Genomic DNA, 13,600 nt, shown 5'->3' with positions numbered 1-13,600 from the left:
GTTTTGTGATAAAATGTAAATGAAAATCCAACAACATAACGTGTTTGTCCATTATGGAATACAACATATGCATCAGGGCCACTATGAATTGCCATCTTTTGGAACAAAAATACCACAACGTTGTAAATGTTCTCTATAATAGTCAGAAAATGAATCAGAGACATTTCTCAAGATGGGTATATCATAAGATTTTGTAGATTCCATAGAATAAGAAACATTGTCCTGTTCAATAAAAGAACCCTGGAAAATTCCTGGAATAGCAGAATGTACAATAGGCCAGGAATTAGAATGAAGAAAAGTTAATAAGCGAAAACGAAAGATCTTCATAAATACAAATTCAAAGAAGACTCCCTTTGCTGTTGAAGTGTCGGGAATATAACTAAACGGAGATAAAGGAAAGAGTTCAGTAGCCTCACGGAAAAAGTTGTAGTTGCTATGAGCTCTCAATATAAATTCACAACAACCAATCTTGAATTCAATGCCCATATCAATCCCGTCAATTCCACAACTTTCAGAATAAAACCCAAAAGTTGCAAGCAAGTCCATCAAATAAGTTCTCGTTCCACATAGAGTAATTACAAAGTCAATTGGAAAAATTGTTCCGAGCTGATAATTCAAAAGGACAAATTGATATCGAAGAAGGGTTGCGGAATCTAGTATCTCTGGAACAATAAACGTCACCGACTCTAGTAGTACCAAGTGAAAGATTCTATCTAATAAGGGTTCCATATTTTCATCGTTGATAACAGGTTGAGATAAGTTTGCAACTTTCTCTACTAGGGCTAATAAAGTATTCCTTACAATCAACGGAATACCTCCTGTCTTCTTTTTCAACAATTCTACGAATCGATATCGTAAATCATCTGAGGGCAATAACCAGTCCTTCAAGGACTTTCCACTATAAGTTGCCAGCTCAATATATTCGTTAATATCATGGATGTTAAAGGGATTCAACCGCAACATATGGAGGGTGACACTACTGGAGCGAGCATCAGACAGGGGGGCTGAGATTTGATCGGTTCGACCTGCCAAATAGACGATTACCTTTCCTGTAATCAACAATTCACGCAAAACGCGGAAAAACTTCCGAAAAGGTACATATTTTCGGTCAGACTCGATAAACTGTTTCTCGTCGAGTTCACTATAGTATTTGGTGAGGTCACTCAGGTGGCTAAGTTCGTCTATCATCAAAAATAAATATCGTTTCTGAAATTGTTCGAGAAGATAATCAATAGCTCCTACGATATCAAAATTCTTTACCGTCCTTTCAGCTATCTGAAGAGCGTCCCTATCTTTACCATTTTGTCGGTAAGCGTTCAAAATTATGTTATTCATCAAAGCCTCTAGAAACCTTGGAAAAGGAGCACGAGAAAAGCTCTCTTCTAGTTTTAAGCCAACTGACAAAGTGTTTTCCGCAAAGTGTTTCCAAGAAAAAATCTTCAATTCAACTTTTCCCGATGAGCTCTTGTTGAAAACCTCCGTCTTCGTCTGCTCTTCTTCTTCGTCGGCGAATTTTTTTAAAAACTCTAAAAAATTTTCTCCAACAAAACTCTTGCCAGCTCCAAAGACCTGAGGGGAAAAGCAAGCTGCAGGACGTACATTGTTCAATTCTCCGTCAACTGAAGAAAACTGGTGGAAATAAGTTCGAAGAATAGAATAAACATCTTCTTTTCTATCTATCAACGGTTCACTCAAACTCATTTTACACGCCGCCAATCCGAAATCAATTCACTTTCAAAGGAGTTGGAAGGACTGTATGTTTTATTGTTCGAGCGATTGCTTTATTTGGTTATTGGTAAAACTCATCTCTTTGACACTTCTAGACTCACAATGACAATAGAGAGAAAGCAGGAATATTTTGTTGCTTGTCTCATAACTAGAAACTTTCTTTTACTATAGACAAGAAATAGGTTTCTATGAGTTTTTGTGGTGAATTAGATTGATGGGTACTCTTTCTATGGCTTGTATACTGTAAGAGAGTTTTTCTACTATCTTCCACACTATCTTACACGCAAACTCCTATATACAAGTCTAATTAGATACAAGCTTTTTGTAAGTTACAGACGAAATACAGTGGGAAACAGAGAATTGCAATGAATGGGAAGTCTGTTAGTTTGTAACCGTTCGTAGTACAGTTTATAAATACAAAAATATCTAATTGAATTTGGAGGAGTGTATTATGTAGACTGTCATACTGACTTATCATTAAATACAAGCCATTATTGATGTAATAGCTACACAAGTTGTCTATCCTTTGTTTGACTTTTACCAAGTTGTGAATACGTCTTATATAAGGACATCAATTAAGGCTTCAAATATAGTAACTATAATCGTTCATTTTCTGCACATCGATGCTGAAAAAAGAGTAAAAGACAGAACCAAAAAATTATTTTGCTAAAGAAGAAGCCTTTTATACTTGAGTCAAGGTCGAGTAGTGTACCAACTTGAAAGCTTCAGCAATTCTCCAACTGAAAGCCGCTCCATATTGAAGAACTTTTACCCAACATGACTCTTGGCTGAAATACGTTGTAGTTCCTAAGTTATCGGTCAAGTGATTGTTGTGGAATGACAATACTTCAAGATTGGATATGGTTTCCTTTGACTAATTAGAAGCAATTCTGTTCCACTCTCAAAGTTGTCCTTTGCAATGCAATATAAATAGAACTCCTCTGTAAATGGTGATTTTCTGAAATAGAAAGTTTTTATCAGTGTCCAAATGTGTTGAGTCACTTAAGATGTCTCTTGTACTATCGATAGTTGAACGAAATTTTTTCATCTTTGCAACCGGGTTACTTTCCTTGTCTGAGAATCGGTGAGTTTTCAGTCTAATTCACTAAAACAGCGTTTGGATATATAGTGTTGTTAGTACTTTTGAGATAGAGTTTGAATTGCAAACTTAAATACTCTTTTTAGTATTTGTTCTTACCTTTGCTATGTTTTCTCTTGGATCCAACAAGTTTCATATTTGTAGGAGCCATTCATATGAATTCTAAGGCTAGAAATGCAGTTTGAAAAAAACACATAAAAACGAAAGGAATCTAAACTTTTATCGAATTTCAAGAAGCTAAAACTCTTTTTTAGACCGCAGTGCAGGTTCTCAAGTTAGAGGAAGCCTCAAGTTTTTGCTGCCATTCCCTTCGTTTGGTCTAAAACCGAGGAAAACTCTCTTCTATTCAGTTAACAAAAGACAGGAAGGACAGTCCAAGTGAAATCTACAAACAACCTTTTTCTGTCTCAGTCTTTGAAAATTATAGTAAAAGGAGTTACTAGTCTTTTTTCAACAGACTAGAAAGACAACATAGCAGACAATTGAAGAATGTTTTGAGATATCCTTTGGGTAACCATTTTACTAAGTATTTGGACAAGAAAGGATATTTTTCATTCTAGTTGTATCAACATGTATGTATGTATAGTCTATTCATTTTGAATCATTGCTACAACTCTGCAATATTATTGCAAATTGACATGAAACGATTATAAGCCAGCCTTGAAAGCCAGCTAATAAACTCTTTTCAAGGAAGACTGTATGGTGTCCAAAAGACAAGCAAGTAAGATGTAACCAAGTTTCAAACATAAAAAAAAAGAGTTTACTTGCTCTTAAAAAGAAATCACAAAGTGAAGGATTGAGTAAAAGTCTATTGCCAACTTAAGAAACTGTTACGGATTCTATCAAGTAAATCTAATCCAAAATCCCAAAAAGTAGGATTATGAGAAACATGAAATGCTCTTTCAAGTCCATTCAATATTTCTTCGTCAATCAGCATTTGGATATCTCTTTCACAAAGAATAACAAGTTCACAATTATCAGGTACTTTGAACGAATCATTTCTAATAAACATTCCACTGGAGTAACAACGACTCTGATTACCCAACTCATTAGAAACATTCAATGATAACTTTGTACTAACGATAATAAGCATACAATGATGATAATCCATTGCACTGGATAAGACTTGATCATAAACAGGATCTAAAAATTTCTTGGCTTCATCTATAATATCTGACCAGCCAATTCCTTCCGACTTCCAACGTCCTTTACATGCAACTCCAACAGTAAGAACTTTGGGTTCCACAGGAGATTGTAATTTGAATATAATATCAGGACTATGAGAAGTAGCGTCCACTGGAATGTAAATGGTCTCTAAATAAAGTGTGTCTCGAATAATCTTATTCCATTCAGTATTGGCAAAGGTTCTTCGACTCTTGTTCGATTCACTTCTTGTTTCTCTAGAACTAACAACAGACTTGATATAGTGAATAGGTGATATTGTACTGATTGGAAGTTTCATTTGTTTCCATATTGGAGACAATTGACACAACAATTCCCTCAACTCATTTCGATTCTTTGAAGACAACATCAAAACTAGTCGTAAAGCAACAATTCCTTCAAATACACGACATTTTGAATAGAAGAAACAATCTACTGGTTCGACATCAAGTGATCCAAGAAGTATCTTTTCCAAAGAAGATATGGAAGGGTCCTTCTTGAAGATTCCAACAAATATTTTTGGAATTAGGACTTGAAAAGTATTCTGGTCAATAGGATATCGATATAGTCCCATTTCAGTGACTGCATCATATAAAAAGGACTCCGAGGTCAATATGTCATCTACTTTAAACGGTATACGATAAAGTGCCATCTTTAAAAGTATATCAAAAACACTTTTTCTATCTTCGTCCAAATTCAATATTCGTTCCACAAATGGTTCAGCACAAATTCTTCGGAAATCGTAGTCATTCATACATGTCAAACATTCTTCTTTCGATATGAAAGGCTGGTTTCTTGCTATTATATAATTCAAAAGCATATTTACTGCACGAGTCAACAAACCAGGAACTCCACCTGTACATTCCAATAATGAATCTGCCAATTCATTTACTGAAAATGAAGAACTACATAAGACATTACAAACCGGTTCTTGAGTAGGTGTCTTTAGAAGACTCTTTTCAAGGAATTCAACGATACTGGAAGCGTCCAAAGGTGATAAAGGGATAAAATGTAGTATAACTCTTGATAGCCCAAAAGCTACATCATTCTTAATACTTAAACCCTTGCTTTTCCCAATAACTATAAAAAACAAGTCGGGTTCTTCGCACAATTGACTAATGATACCGATAAAGTCATTGTATGGTCGAACCACACCTTTGTCATTCTTCTCCAGTTCAAACAAAGTTGCCTTTGTATCAAACACACCAACTTCGTCAAATGCCACAAGGAGATATTGATCGGAAGGAATGTTTAAGATTGAACGGATTTTCTGAACCAAAGCATCACTCCTAAGTTTCAGTTCCTTGAAACATTCGTCCGGGTCTGGTTGCGGAAGACCTGATTGCAAACAAGCAGCCTTGATTAACAAATAGTACACTGCCCACTTCAGGTTTCGAGAAAACTCTATCGGGTCTATGGGCTTCAACTCCCTCAAATCCACAAAGAGCAACGAAGCCTTCTTCAAATTCTCCAAAAAGGTTCTCCTCGAAGGGTCTGAAGCAAACGTCGACAGAAAAGTTTCACCAAACCTTTGCACCAACTCCAAATAGGTTCGGGCAAAGGTCGTTTTGCCTGAGCCAAAGAGATGGGGGGCAAATGGTATGGTCAAGCGATAGTTGCAACTGCTTGTTATACCCCTGAGTTGTTCTCTGTTGCTATGAAGATCATACAGTTCTTTTGTCACTCGAACAACATCTCTTTCACGATCTACCACAACAGACTTAAACTTGTCCACAGCTTTCCACTTTTCATCCAAGCTCGCCATCGCCAAAGTGAAATTAAGCAATCTTCTGTTTATTTCGGAGTACAAATATAAGTAAATGAACGATTGACTGTTTGTCGGTCACAACAACAACAACGAAAACAGTAAAGGATACCAATCCAACTTGTTTTCTGTATCAACTGATGACTATGTCATACCCTTTATGGCTTGGACTGAGATGACTACAACTATGGAAGAACGATCAATATGGCTTTTTGAACTATCGATATTCTTATTCTCGTATGCTAATATAATGGTAACTCTCATAGGGTACAAGAAGGATTGGAAGGAAGCCAATGTTTATTTCACAAGTTTTTTATGCTCTTTGAGAGTATAAAGCTATTGAACATGGCCCATTCTCACATAGATAAGAAAGTTTCTTTCAGAATTTTCGAGAGTAGTCATGAGAGTTCCAAGCAGTATAGATTGTTCATGAAGAATTTGTTCCATAGACGTCTCTCTCTAGATTTTCTGTATTTTATGGAATAGTTTTTTCGTCACTTTTGCTTCATTTCGAAACACGGAACTAGATTATGAACCAAGTCATTCTCTTTTGTAGTCTATTCAAAAGCTCCAGTTGAAATATTATTATTTAGTAGAAATGCAGAAACCCGCAAGCTGCTTTACTTCTTTATTCTCAGCAATCATCAAATTCCTTTCTTACGCTTTCATAACTAGCAGTTTATCACTAAAGCTACAAAAGTTGATGATAGCAAAAGACAAAGCAAAACAAATGTGCTAAGAAGGATCCAAAATATCTCGTGGTTTTATCAAACTCTCAGCAACATCATTGACTCAAGTGTATCATCAGTACTCAATTTCTGTAAGAGTCAATAACTCCTGTTTCTTTCTTCTCTGAAAATAGTGGCATTTGATACTGTGGATTCTGTTAAGAGGAGAAAATATATTTTTCGAAGAAATTCAATTCAGTCGAATTGAGTCTATTCTAGCGACTCTCTTCTCGTATCTTGTCATTGCATATCATTTGAATCATAGTTGAATTCTTTCTCCTCAGTAGTCGACTATACATTTGAGGTGTTTTTGAAGGTAAACATGACTGTTTAGGTTTAAAGGCTTTTGTTGCATCCTCTTGTACGATAAACTTTGTAAAAACCACAACTTTTAAAGATATACAAGAAAGCAAACTATAGAAAGTACAAAGCTGCTTTAGGAACGATATAACTCCAAGAGGGCTATTATCTCTTCCAATATAAAAAAAGGTAAAACTTTTAAAAGCTCAGCATAATCAAGGAACGATTTGTCCAGTTGAGTCCTAATCTTCTTCCACTCTCAACCATCAGCTCATTGAATAAGTGAGTCACTATACAAAAGTTCCTTGAGTTAGGCACTTGGAAGAAGACTCTTGCGAAGTATAACCTGATGGGTACACTAGTAGAGGCTTCCTTTTGGATATTGGTAACGAGAATCAAAGACAACCCAACGTTTCGTATAAAAAACGGGTCTATCTATAGAAGGAATGTTCATTTCTACTAGGGAAAGTCAAACTTGAAAAAGAAGAGAAACGCCTTTTTATCCAAGTTGTTCTACAAAGAATAAAAATGTCGTCAACTCGCAAACAATATTCAGCAGAATAAAATAAAACAATTTATCTGATTCCTTTGCAAAGTCAAATCTCAAATTTATATTTTGGTTGTTATCCAAACCGGTAAAGGTCTTGTTCTTTTAAATATACTCGATAAATTTCGTCTCCTAGTGAAAAGAAAAGAATATAAATTGAGAAGTAATGGAAAAATAAGAATCTTTCATCTCCTCTCGGCAAAGTAAAAAGGAAAGATGAATCTTGAAATATATGTGCAAGCAGAAGCAAAAGCATCACCACTTTTACTGTTGTTATACCAGTTAAAACTCTCTACAAGTCTTTTATGTAGAGAACAAAGCGAGACCCTTGTAACTTTTGAGGTTCGATCCTCCTTGTCGTAAGTAGTTTATGTACGAATTTGTGTATAGACAAAAGTATTCCCAACCTTGGGTCAGTTTTTTATTATCGTCCTGTCCTCTGTATACTTTCCAATTCTAGAGTTGAGTATACGATTTATTCTTCTTTATAACTCGTAATCGAACAAAGATTGCTCCTTGAGCGTAATTTGCAAGCCAAACAGAGTTAATGTCATTGAAATTGGAAAAAGACCGTTTCGCACCTTTAAGGAGCTTTCCTTAATTTTGAGTGACCAACAAAGAAAGGTTCTCAGATCGTGAACGAGTCAAAAACTGGTTGTAGCAAAACCCGTTCTTGATTTGTTATCAAAATAGGGTCACAAGTAGTTTCAAATTTACCTTGCAGAGACAAGATTGATCAAACTCAACTCTGTTAAAAGGCTACAGTGTCGCTAGGGAGTTGAGAGGACCTTTGTTACGACACTGTTCTTCTCGTTTCACAACAATACTGAGATGTGAGATTGATTGTATCTAGCACACTTATAGTTCCAGAAACTTTTTACATATCTCCAAGTGGAATATATTCTTTCATAAAACTCACTAGTCACTTAAAATAATATATCTCCAGTGAAAGGAGAGAATACAAAGCGATCCTTCTCATAATAATCCAATCAGAAATGAACACAATGGTTTGATTGTTGGATGAAAGGGAAGTTTCAGTGAGTGTTGTCAAGGCTGTGGACCTGGTTCAAGTTTGCTATTGAAACTTTTCCGACTTTCATTTCTAAAGCGAATTCTTCGTTCGTTTTAGTTGGACAAGTGAATTTCTATTATCTGCGTTTCTTTTTTAAGCCCTTCAAATGTTTCTTTTAGAACAGTCCATCGAGTCCTGAGCTCTGAGTTCCAAGTAGACTGTAGTTTCTTTTTAGTATTTACAACTTTTATTATCTCTTTGGAGTTTATATACTTTATGCAACACTTGTTTTTATTTCACTTTTGGTCTTGTATGGAAATTTGAGATTAGCGTTGTCGAGAAGAGAGCAAAGACAAAGGAATTCAAGCTGTGGTTGAGTTTTGGTACTTTAGTCAACTAGTTGTCTCACAAGTTTTTTTATTTTTATTGATAATTGTTTCAGAGCAGTTTTGCGTATGTATTAGCAGTTGATAGTCTACTTGTAGTCTGTTGTTGAGAATCAGTCTTTGGGTTGATATTTCCAAGATATTCTGCAAGAACAAGAAACCAGTCAGACTCTCAGTTGAGTGTTTTGGTCAGTTCACAGAATTATATTCCGTATAGTAGTTTTTTTTGCCTTCTATATGACTCTTTTCAAGATGGAGAAATCGGTCTGTAACTCTGCAACAGGCATTTCTCAGGATAGCATAGGAAAGTCTTGAGTCCATCATTGCTTATTTTCAATGATTGTTTGTATTGTTGTGCTTTTAGATCAATTCTCTATTGATTCGAATATGGAAAACGACACCCATAAGGTTTGACAGTTTGTGAAAACGAAAGCTGAATAAACTTGTATTTTGAAAGCAAGGGAAAAGTTTTCAGTTCAAAATATACTCACCTTGTTGAGAACCATGAAATAAAGCAGGGAAAAGGACACTGTTGAAAAATCTTGGTTGTGTTCACCTGGGTAAAGAGTTGTGACGATGGCGACTGTAGCTATTAGTCCGTTTTGAGAAACGCCTTTGTTTTTTTGAATTACTGGGTTTACCAAAAGTTAAGTTTTGTCTAAAGTCGTAAGAGTGATAGTGTTGAAGCCAGTATTGCTGCTGTTTCTGAAAGGCATCTATTGCAAATCGTCTTTGGTCCTTATATAGTTGAAGAGGAGGGTAACATTAGTAGTACGGTGTGAATGGGAAACAAGGCGACTTGTGTATAACAGTATTTGCCTTTTCAAGAGTGCTGCTGATCTGTTTTTTCTTTTCAACACACTGAAGGTCATTCTGTTGAAAATAGTGGTAGTTGTAGCTGTCAAAAAGGTGAAAAGGAGACACAACATTTTGTGCAAACAGGTTGCGTTTGGATAGTATACAAAGTAGCTCTGAAAGACATTCATGAAGGATTGGTTGAACTTCTACAGTGTTACACAAGTGTACACATTGATGTCATCGTGTCCGACTAGAGTTTTTGGTTTGACTCTGAAGATAAAGTCCAACTTTTTGGTAAATAATTCTTAGAAAGCATATGCAGACGAACAAAGTGGTTTGCACATACATTGACACGAACCATAAAGCATTTTTCGATTATCACAGCAAAATCAAACCATTCGCCACTACTTGAAATTCAGCCAAAACAGCAGCAACAACAAATATGAGCCCGAGCCTAGTACAGTATGGCAGAGTCATCAATTCTACAAAGATAATGACTTGTGTTTCTATCTTTTACTTTTTTCTTCGTTGTTGGCATGAGAGGAAAAGTGTCATTGTTTTATTTACTTGGAATTGTAAAAAGACAACAACAACGACAACAAGAGAAAGCCATAGTGTATTGGTTAGTAGTATATGGAATATTAATAATAGTTTTTGTCATAAAAGTACGAATTTGACCTATTTTTTTACTATAAAGGAAAATTGTATTGTTGACTTTACAAAATAAAAGGGCATTATTTGCACACTTACGACTATTTCTGTACCTTACTATCAGTAGAACTACATACGGTTCTGATTTTGAACAACAAATAGGGTATCGAGTTGCTTTACTGGTCGATTTTCGATTTTTCTTGTATCTGTTTGAGACTAATCTTTACCTTTTGATTCTTGAAACGAACTTATTTGTTATCTTATGATAGTATGATGAAGCGACTAGTCGTCATTTCTTTTCCGAAAACGTCGACGTACAACCTTTTCAGAAGCTTTTTTCGTTGGAAATCCCGATTACAAAGAATCTCTTTGTCCCGTGATAGTTGTGTTGTCTTTGTAGGGGTGGGTAACTCCAAATGATCAATTCGAGACAATTTCTTCAGTTGAATCAAGTAATCTTTGACAAGTGAACTTGCAGTATCATGAAAGTGTACAACATACTGTTTTCTGTGATCTAGAATCTACTACTGATTTATCTGATATATTGTATTGTTCTTATGTCGAAACTACACCTTTTGACTATTTATGCTTCAGAATATTTCCACCTTACTTCTTCGACCCTAAGACCAGCTTGATATGGAGTGGTCATCTAGTCGATAAGGATAAGATAATATTTCTATCTCGTTTTTTCTCTTCTTTATCGGTTTAATTGTGGAATGGTGAAGATCTTGTTTTTTAGATTTGTAATATGTTGTAAAAACAGTTGAATGCTCATTGTACAAGAAAAGGGATGAAGATGACAGAAAGTAGTATTCAAAGACTGCAGGATGATGTAAATTCAAAGAAAGAATCAACTAGATTGCAGTCAAAGTTCTGTACAAACGATCTATTAGGAATGGAAATTGAACTTGTCCTAGTACGACCTACTGGTTGTTTTCCCGTATTAGAAAGTTAACTTTGATTTTCACACTGATAACAAAATATTAAGAGCCAATGCTTTAAAGACACATTCTATGCAAAAGAAGAGAAGAATGACAAAAAATGGTTATTTTTTTAACTCTTTTCAAAAGTACTTGTTTTGAATCACCATAACAAAACAATACGTTTCAATTCAGCAAAATGACAGTTTGTAACATGTTTAGGTTCCACCTCAATATTGTTTGAAATGACTCTTTAAAAATGGACAAGTACCCTTGAGAGTAACGAGTTTGGAAAAACACAAGTGATATTGAGTTGAGTAGCCAGTTGAATGATATCATCGTTTGGTTTACCAAGACAATGAACAAAGCTACAAGTAGAAGAAAATTTGTCCTTTTTGACGCTCAAGTCTTTACGAGACCTTGAGACAAAGACACCCACGAAACACACGAAAAGAACCTTTGAAAAGCTTTTTGTTTACGTGTTGAAGCATAACCATACTTGAAGGATTGGAGTACAGTTTTATCCATAGTCATGAACTGTGTTCTAGTCGTCAACGACAAGGGCTTTTTAAAGTCTGTACGAAGAAATTGCAGCAACTACAGCTTTGGAGATAGGTTTGGTTTTGCTAGATTGTCTTCAAGTGATTCTTATAAAAGTATGTTTCACTCTCCAAGCACTGCCCTTACATCGGGACAATATTCCCCTACTATTCCCTCAAATTATTCATACAATAAGCGTATTGTACCCCTACATTTGTGAGACTTTTAACAAGTCTCCACGAAATCACCTTTACATATTCCTTAACAACTTGATATCTCCTTTTACAAACTCAAATATCAATTCATGATGCTGGTTGACTATTCTCAATTACCAGATCCAAGAAATCACTTGTAATGAAAAAGAGTGAATTCGCTTTATGAAGTCTTTTCTTCTTTGCAACTATGTCATGAAAAATCCTTTACGATCAAATACAATAGAAGCTTCAATCACGTCTTTACATACCAAGTTCTCTGTAAATTTGTCAATCTTTGTTGGTTGCTTTTTTGGATGAGACAACAAGACTTGGCATTGGTTTCTCATTAGATTGCTATTACTGTAGAATTCCCTGCCTTGTTGATTCTTACCCATCATCAAGTTAAACGACAGTCTTTTCCCATGTTTACCCAAAACCTTGATGACATTGCTTGCCCATTCTCTCCTATAGTTTGAGAGAGTGTTGTCATCCATATCAGAGACTCGTTACCAATTGGTTGTGTCGAGTCTGTTGAACGCAATATAGCTGGTTGAACATAGTGTTGCAGCTTTTTTCTTCTTTTTTTTTGGACTGATTGTTTCCTTGTAAAACCAATCAATCTTTCTGTCCCTTTTTTTGGGGAATAGATGAAATCCTTTTTTGGTTTCCTTTTCTGGTTCTCAAGGTTATATCAACACTCCACATAAATGGATATACACCTCAAGTTGTTTTGTAAAGATATTTTGTGATTCACTCAGTTTTTTGAAAACACAGAGACCAACATTCAAGACGTTGCAAAAAGATGCCGTGTAAAGCCAAAAACTATCTTGTACATTTATTACCGATAACAATGGAGAGATTATTCTCAAAGGTCTAGCAGTAATCAAGGAGTTTTTTTCCTTGTTTAATACCTAACCTAATGTTTTAGCTATTGTCCCAGCTTTTCAAGAAGAGACACAAGCCAGGTTGGACGTTGTACAAGGAACATTGATGGATCACCAAGAAACCTACTCTTTCAAATGACAAGACTCCTCCTCGACGATTGTTTCTCCAAGTCCATCTGTTTATTCTGTATCGTCACATTTATTTATTTCGACCATTTGACTTTTCACACTTTTATGAATGCGTCTCGACGTGCTTTGAACAATCTGTCCAAGACCCTATTGACTAGTTTTAGAGCGACTCTGTTGGATTTTTGTTTGGAAGCACAAGTCTTGGAATGTAGGTTCTATTAGGTTCTGCTTTTTTTTTTTAAAAGTTAAGGAATGGTTAAAAAAAAAGATCCTGTTCATGCCGTAGCAATGCTGTTTGAGTTTTATGAAGAGGTATACATGTTGAACGAATATGTATGTTGGAGTCAATCGAAGAAGATAAAGTAGATACATCACCGGTGAGACCCAGAAAAATTTTTAGGAATTGTTCAACATTTCTTCCAATCGATTTACAGTTACTGACATCATATACTTGAAAACACAAGCGAGAGTGCCATTGAAATTGTTGAAAAGTATCTCCAATAGTTTCTGTCAATCAATAAATGGAGAAATTTTCTGCATATTCTTGGTTTATTTATTGTTTACTACTGTCTGGTTTAACGTAATATGCACATCAATAGACGTTGGATTGCTGAAAGATATCGCCGTTGGAAGGGATCTCACCACCATAGGTCTATAGGAAACTTTTTGAAAAGTTCAAAAGAAAAACTAGAAAAGAACTTCTGTGTTTGCTTCGTTGAGAGAAGAATATACAAGCCTGCTTTAGCGTATGTTGTATT

The 13,600-nt window shown here is 35.4% G+C and overlaps 3 protein-coding genes across 3 annotated transcripts; 1 reads left to right on the top strand and 2 right to left on the bottom strand.

The window, feature by feature from the left end:
• Positions 1 to 14: 14 nt before the first annotated feature.
• Positions 15 to 1,725, bottom strand: Gasu_34420 (archaeal ATPase). The gene has a single exon (XM_005705509.1). It carries the CDS (start codon positions 1,699 to 1,701, stop codon positions 82 to 84), a length of 1,620 nt encoding a protein of 539 aa, XP_005705566.1. The 5' UTR covers positions 1,702 to 1,725; the 3' UTR covers positions 15 to 81.
• A 1,846-nt stretch (positions 1,726 to 3,571) lies between these two features.
• On the bottom strand, positions 3,572 to 5,845 carry Gasu_34410 (archaeal ATPase). The gene has a single exon (XM_005705508.1). The coding sequence runs from the start codon at positions 5,751 to 5,753 to the stop codon at positions 3,636 to 3,638; it is 2,118 nt and encodes a 705-aa protein (XP_005705565.1). The 5' UTR covers positions 5,754 to 5,845; the 3' UTR covers positions 3,572 to 3,635.
• Positions 5,846 to 7,705: 1,860 nt separating this feature from the next.
• On the top strand, positions 7,706 to 9,820 carry Gasu_34400 (uncharacterized protein). Its single transcript, XM_005705507.1, has 5 exons — positions 7,706 to 8,365; positions 8,499 to 8,532; positions 8,576 to 8,712; positions 8,844 to 8,990; positions 9,091 to 9,820. The coding sequence occupies exons 2-5, from the start codon at positions 8,507 to 8,509 to the stop codon at positions 9,138 to 9,140; spliced, it is 360 nt and encodes a 119-aa protein (XP_005705564.1). The 5' UTR covers positions 7,706 to 8,365; positions 8,499 to 8,506; the 3' UTR covers positions 9,141 to 9,820.
• The last annotated feature ends 3,780 nt before the right edge of the window (positions 9,821 to 13,600 follow it).

The sequence above is a fragment of the Galdieria sulphuraria genome (assembly GCF_000341285.1).
Source record: "Galdieria sulphuraria unplaced genomic scaffold scaf_28, whole genome shotgun sequence".
In the NCBI taxonomy this organism is placed as follows: Eukaryota; Rhodophyta; class Bangiophyceae; order Galdieriales; family Galdieriaceae; genus Galdieria; species Galdieria sulphuraria.
Note: the sequence above shows the minus strand (reverse complement) of the source record. Positions and strands in the feature narration are given on the sequence as shown.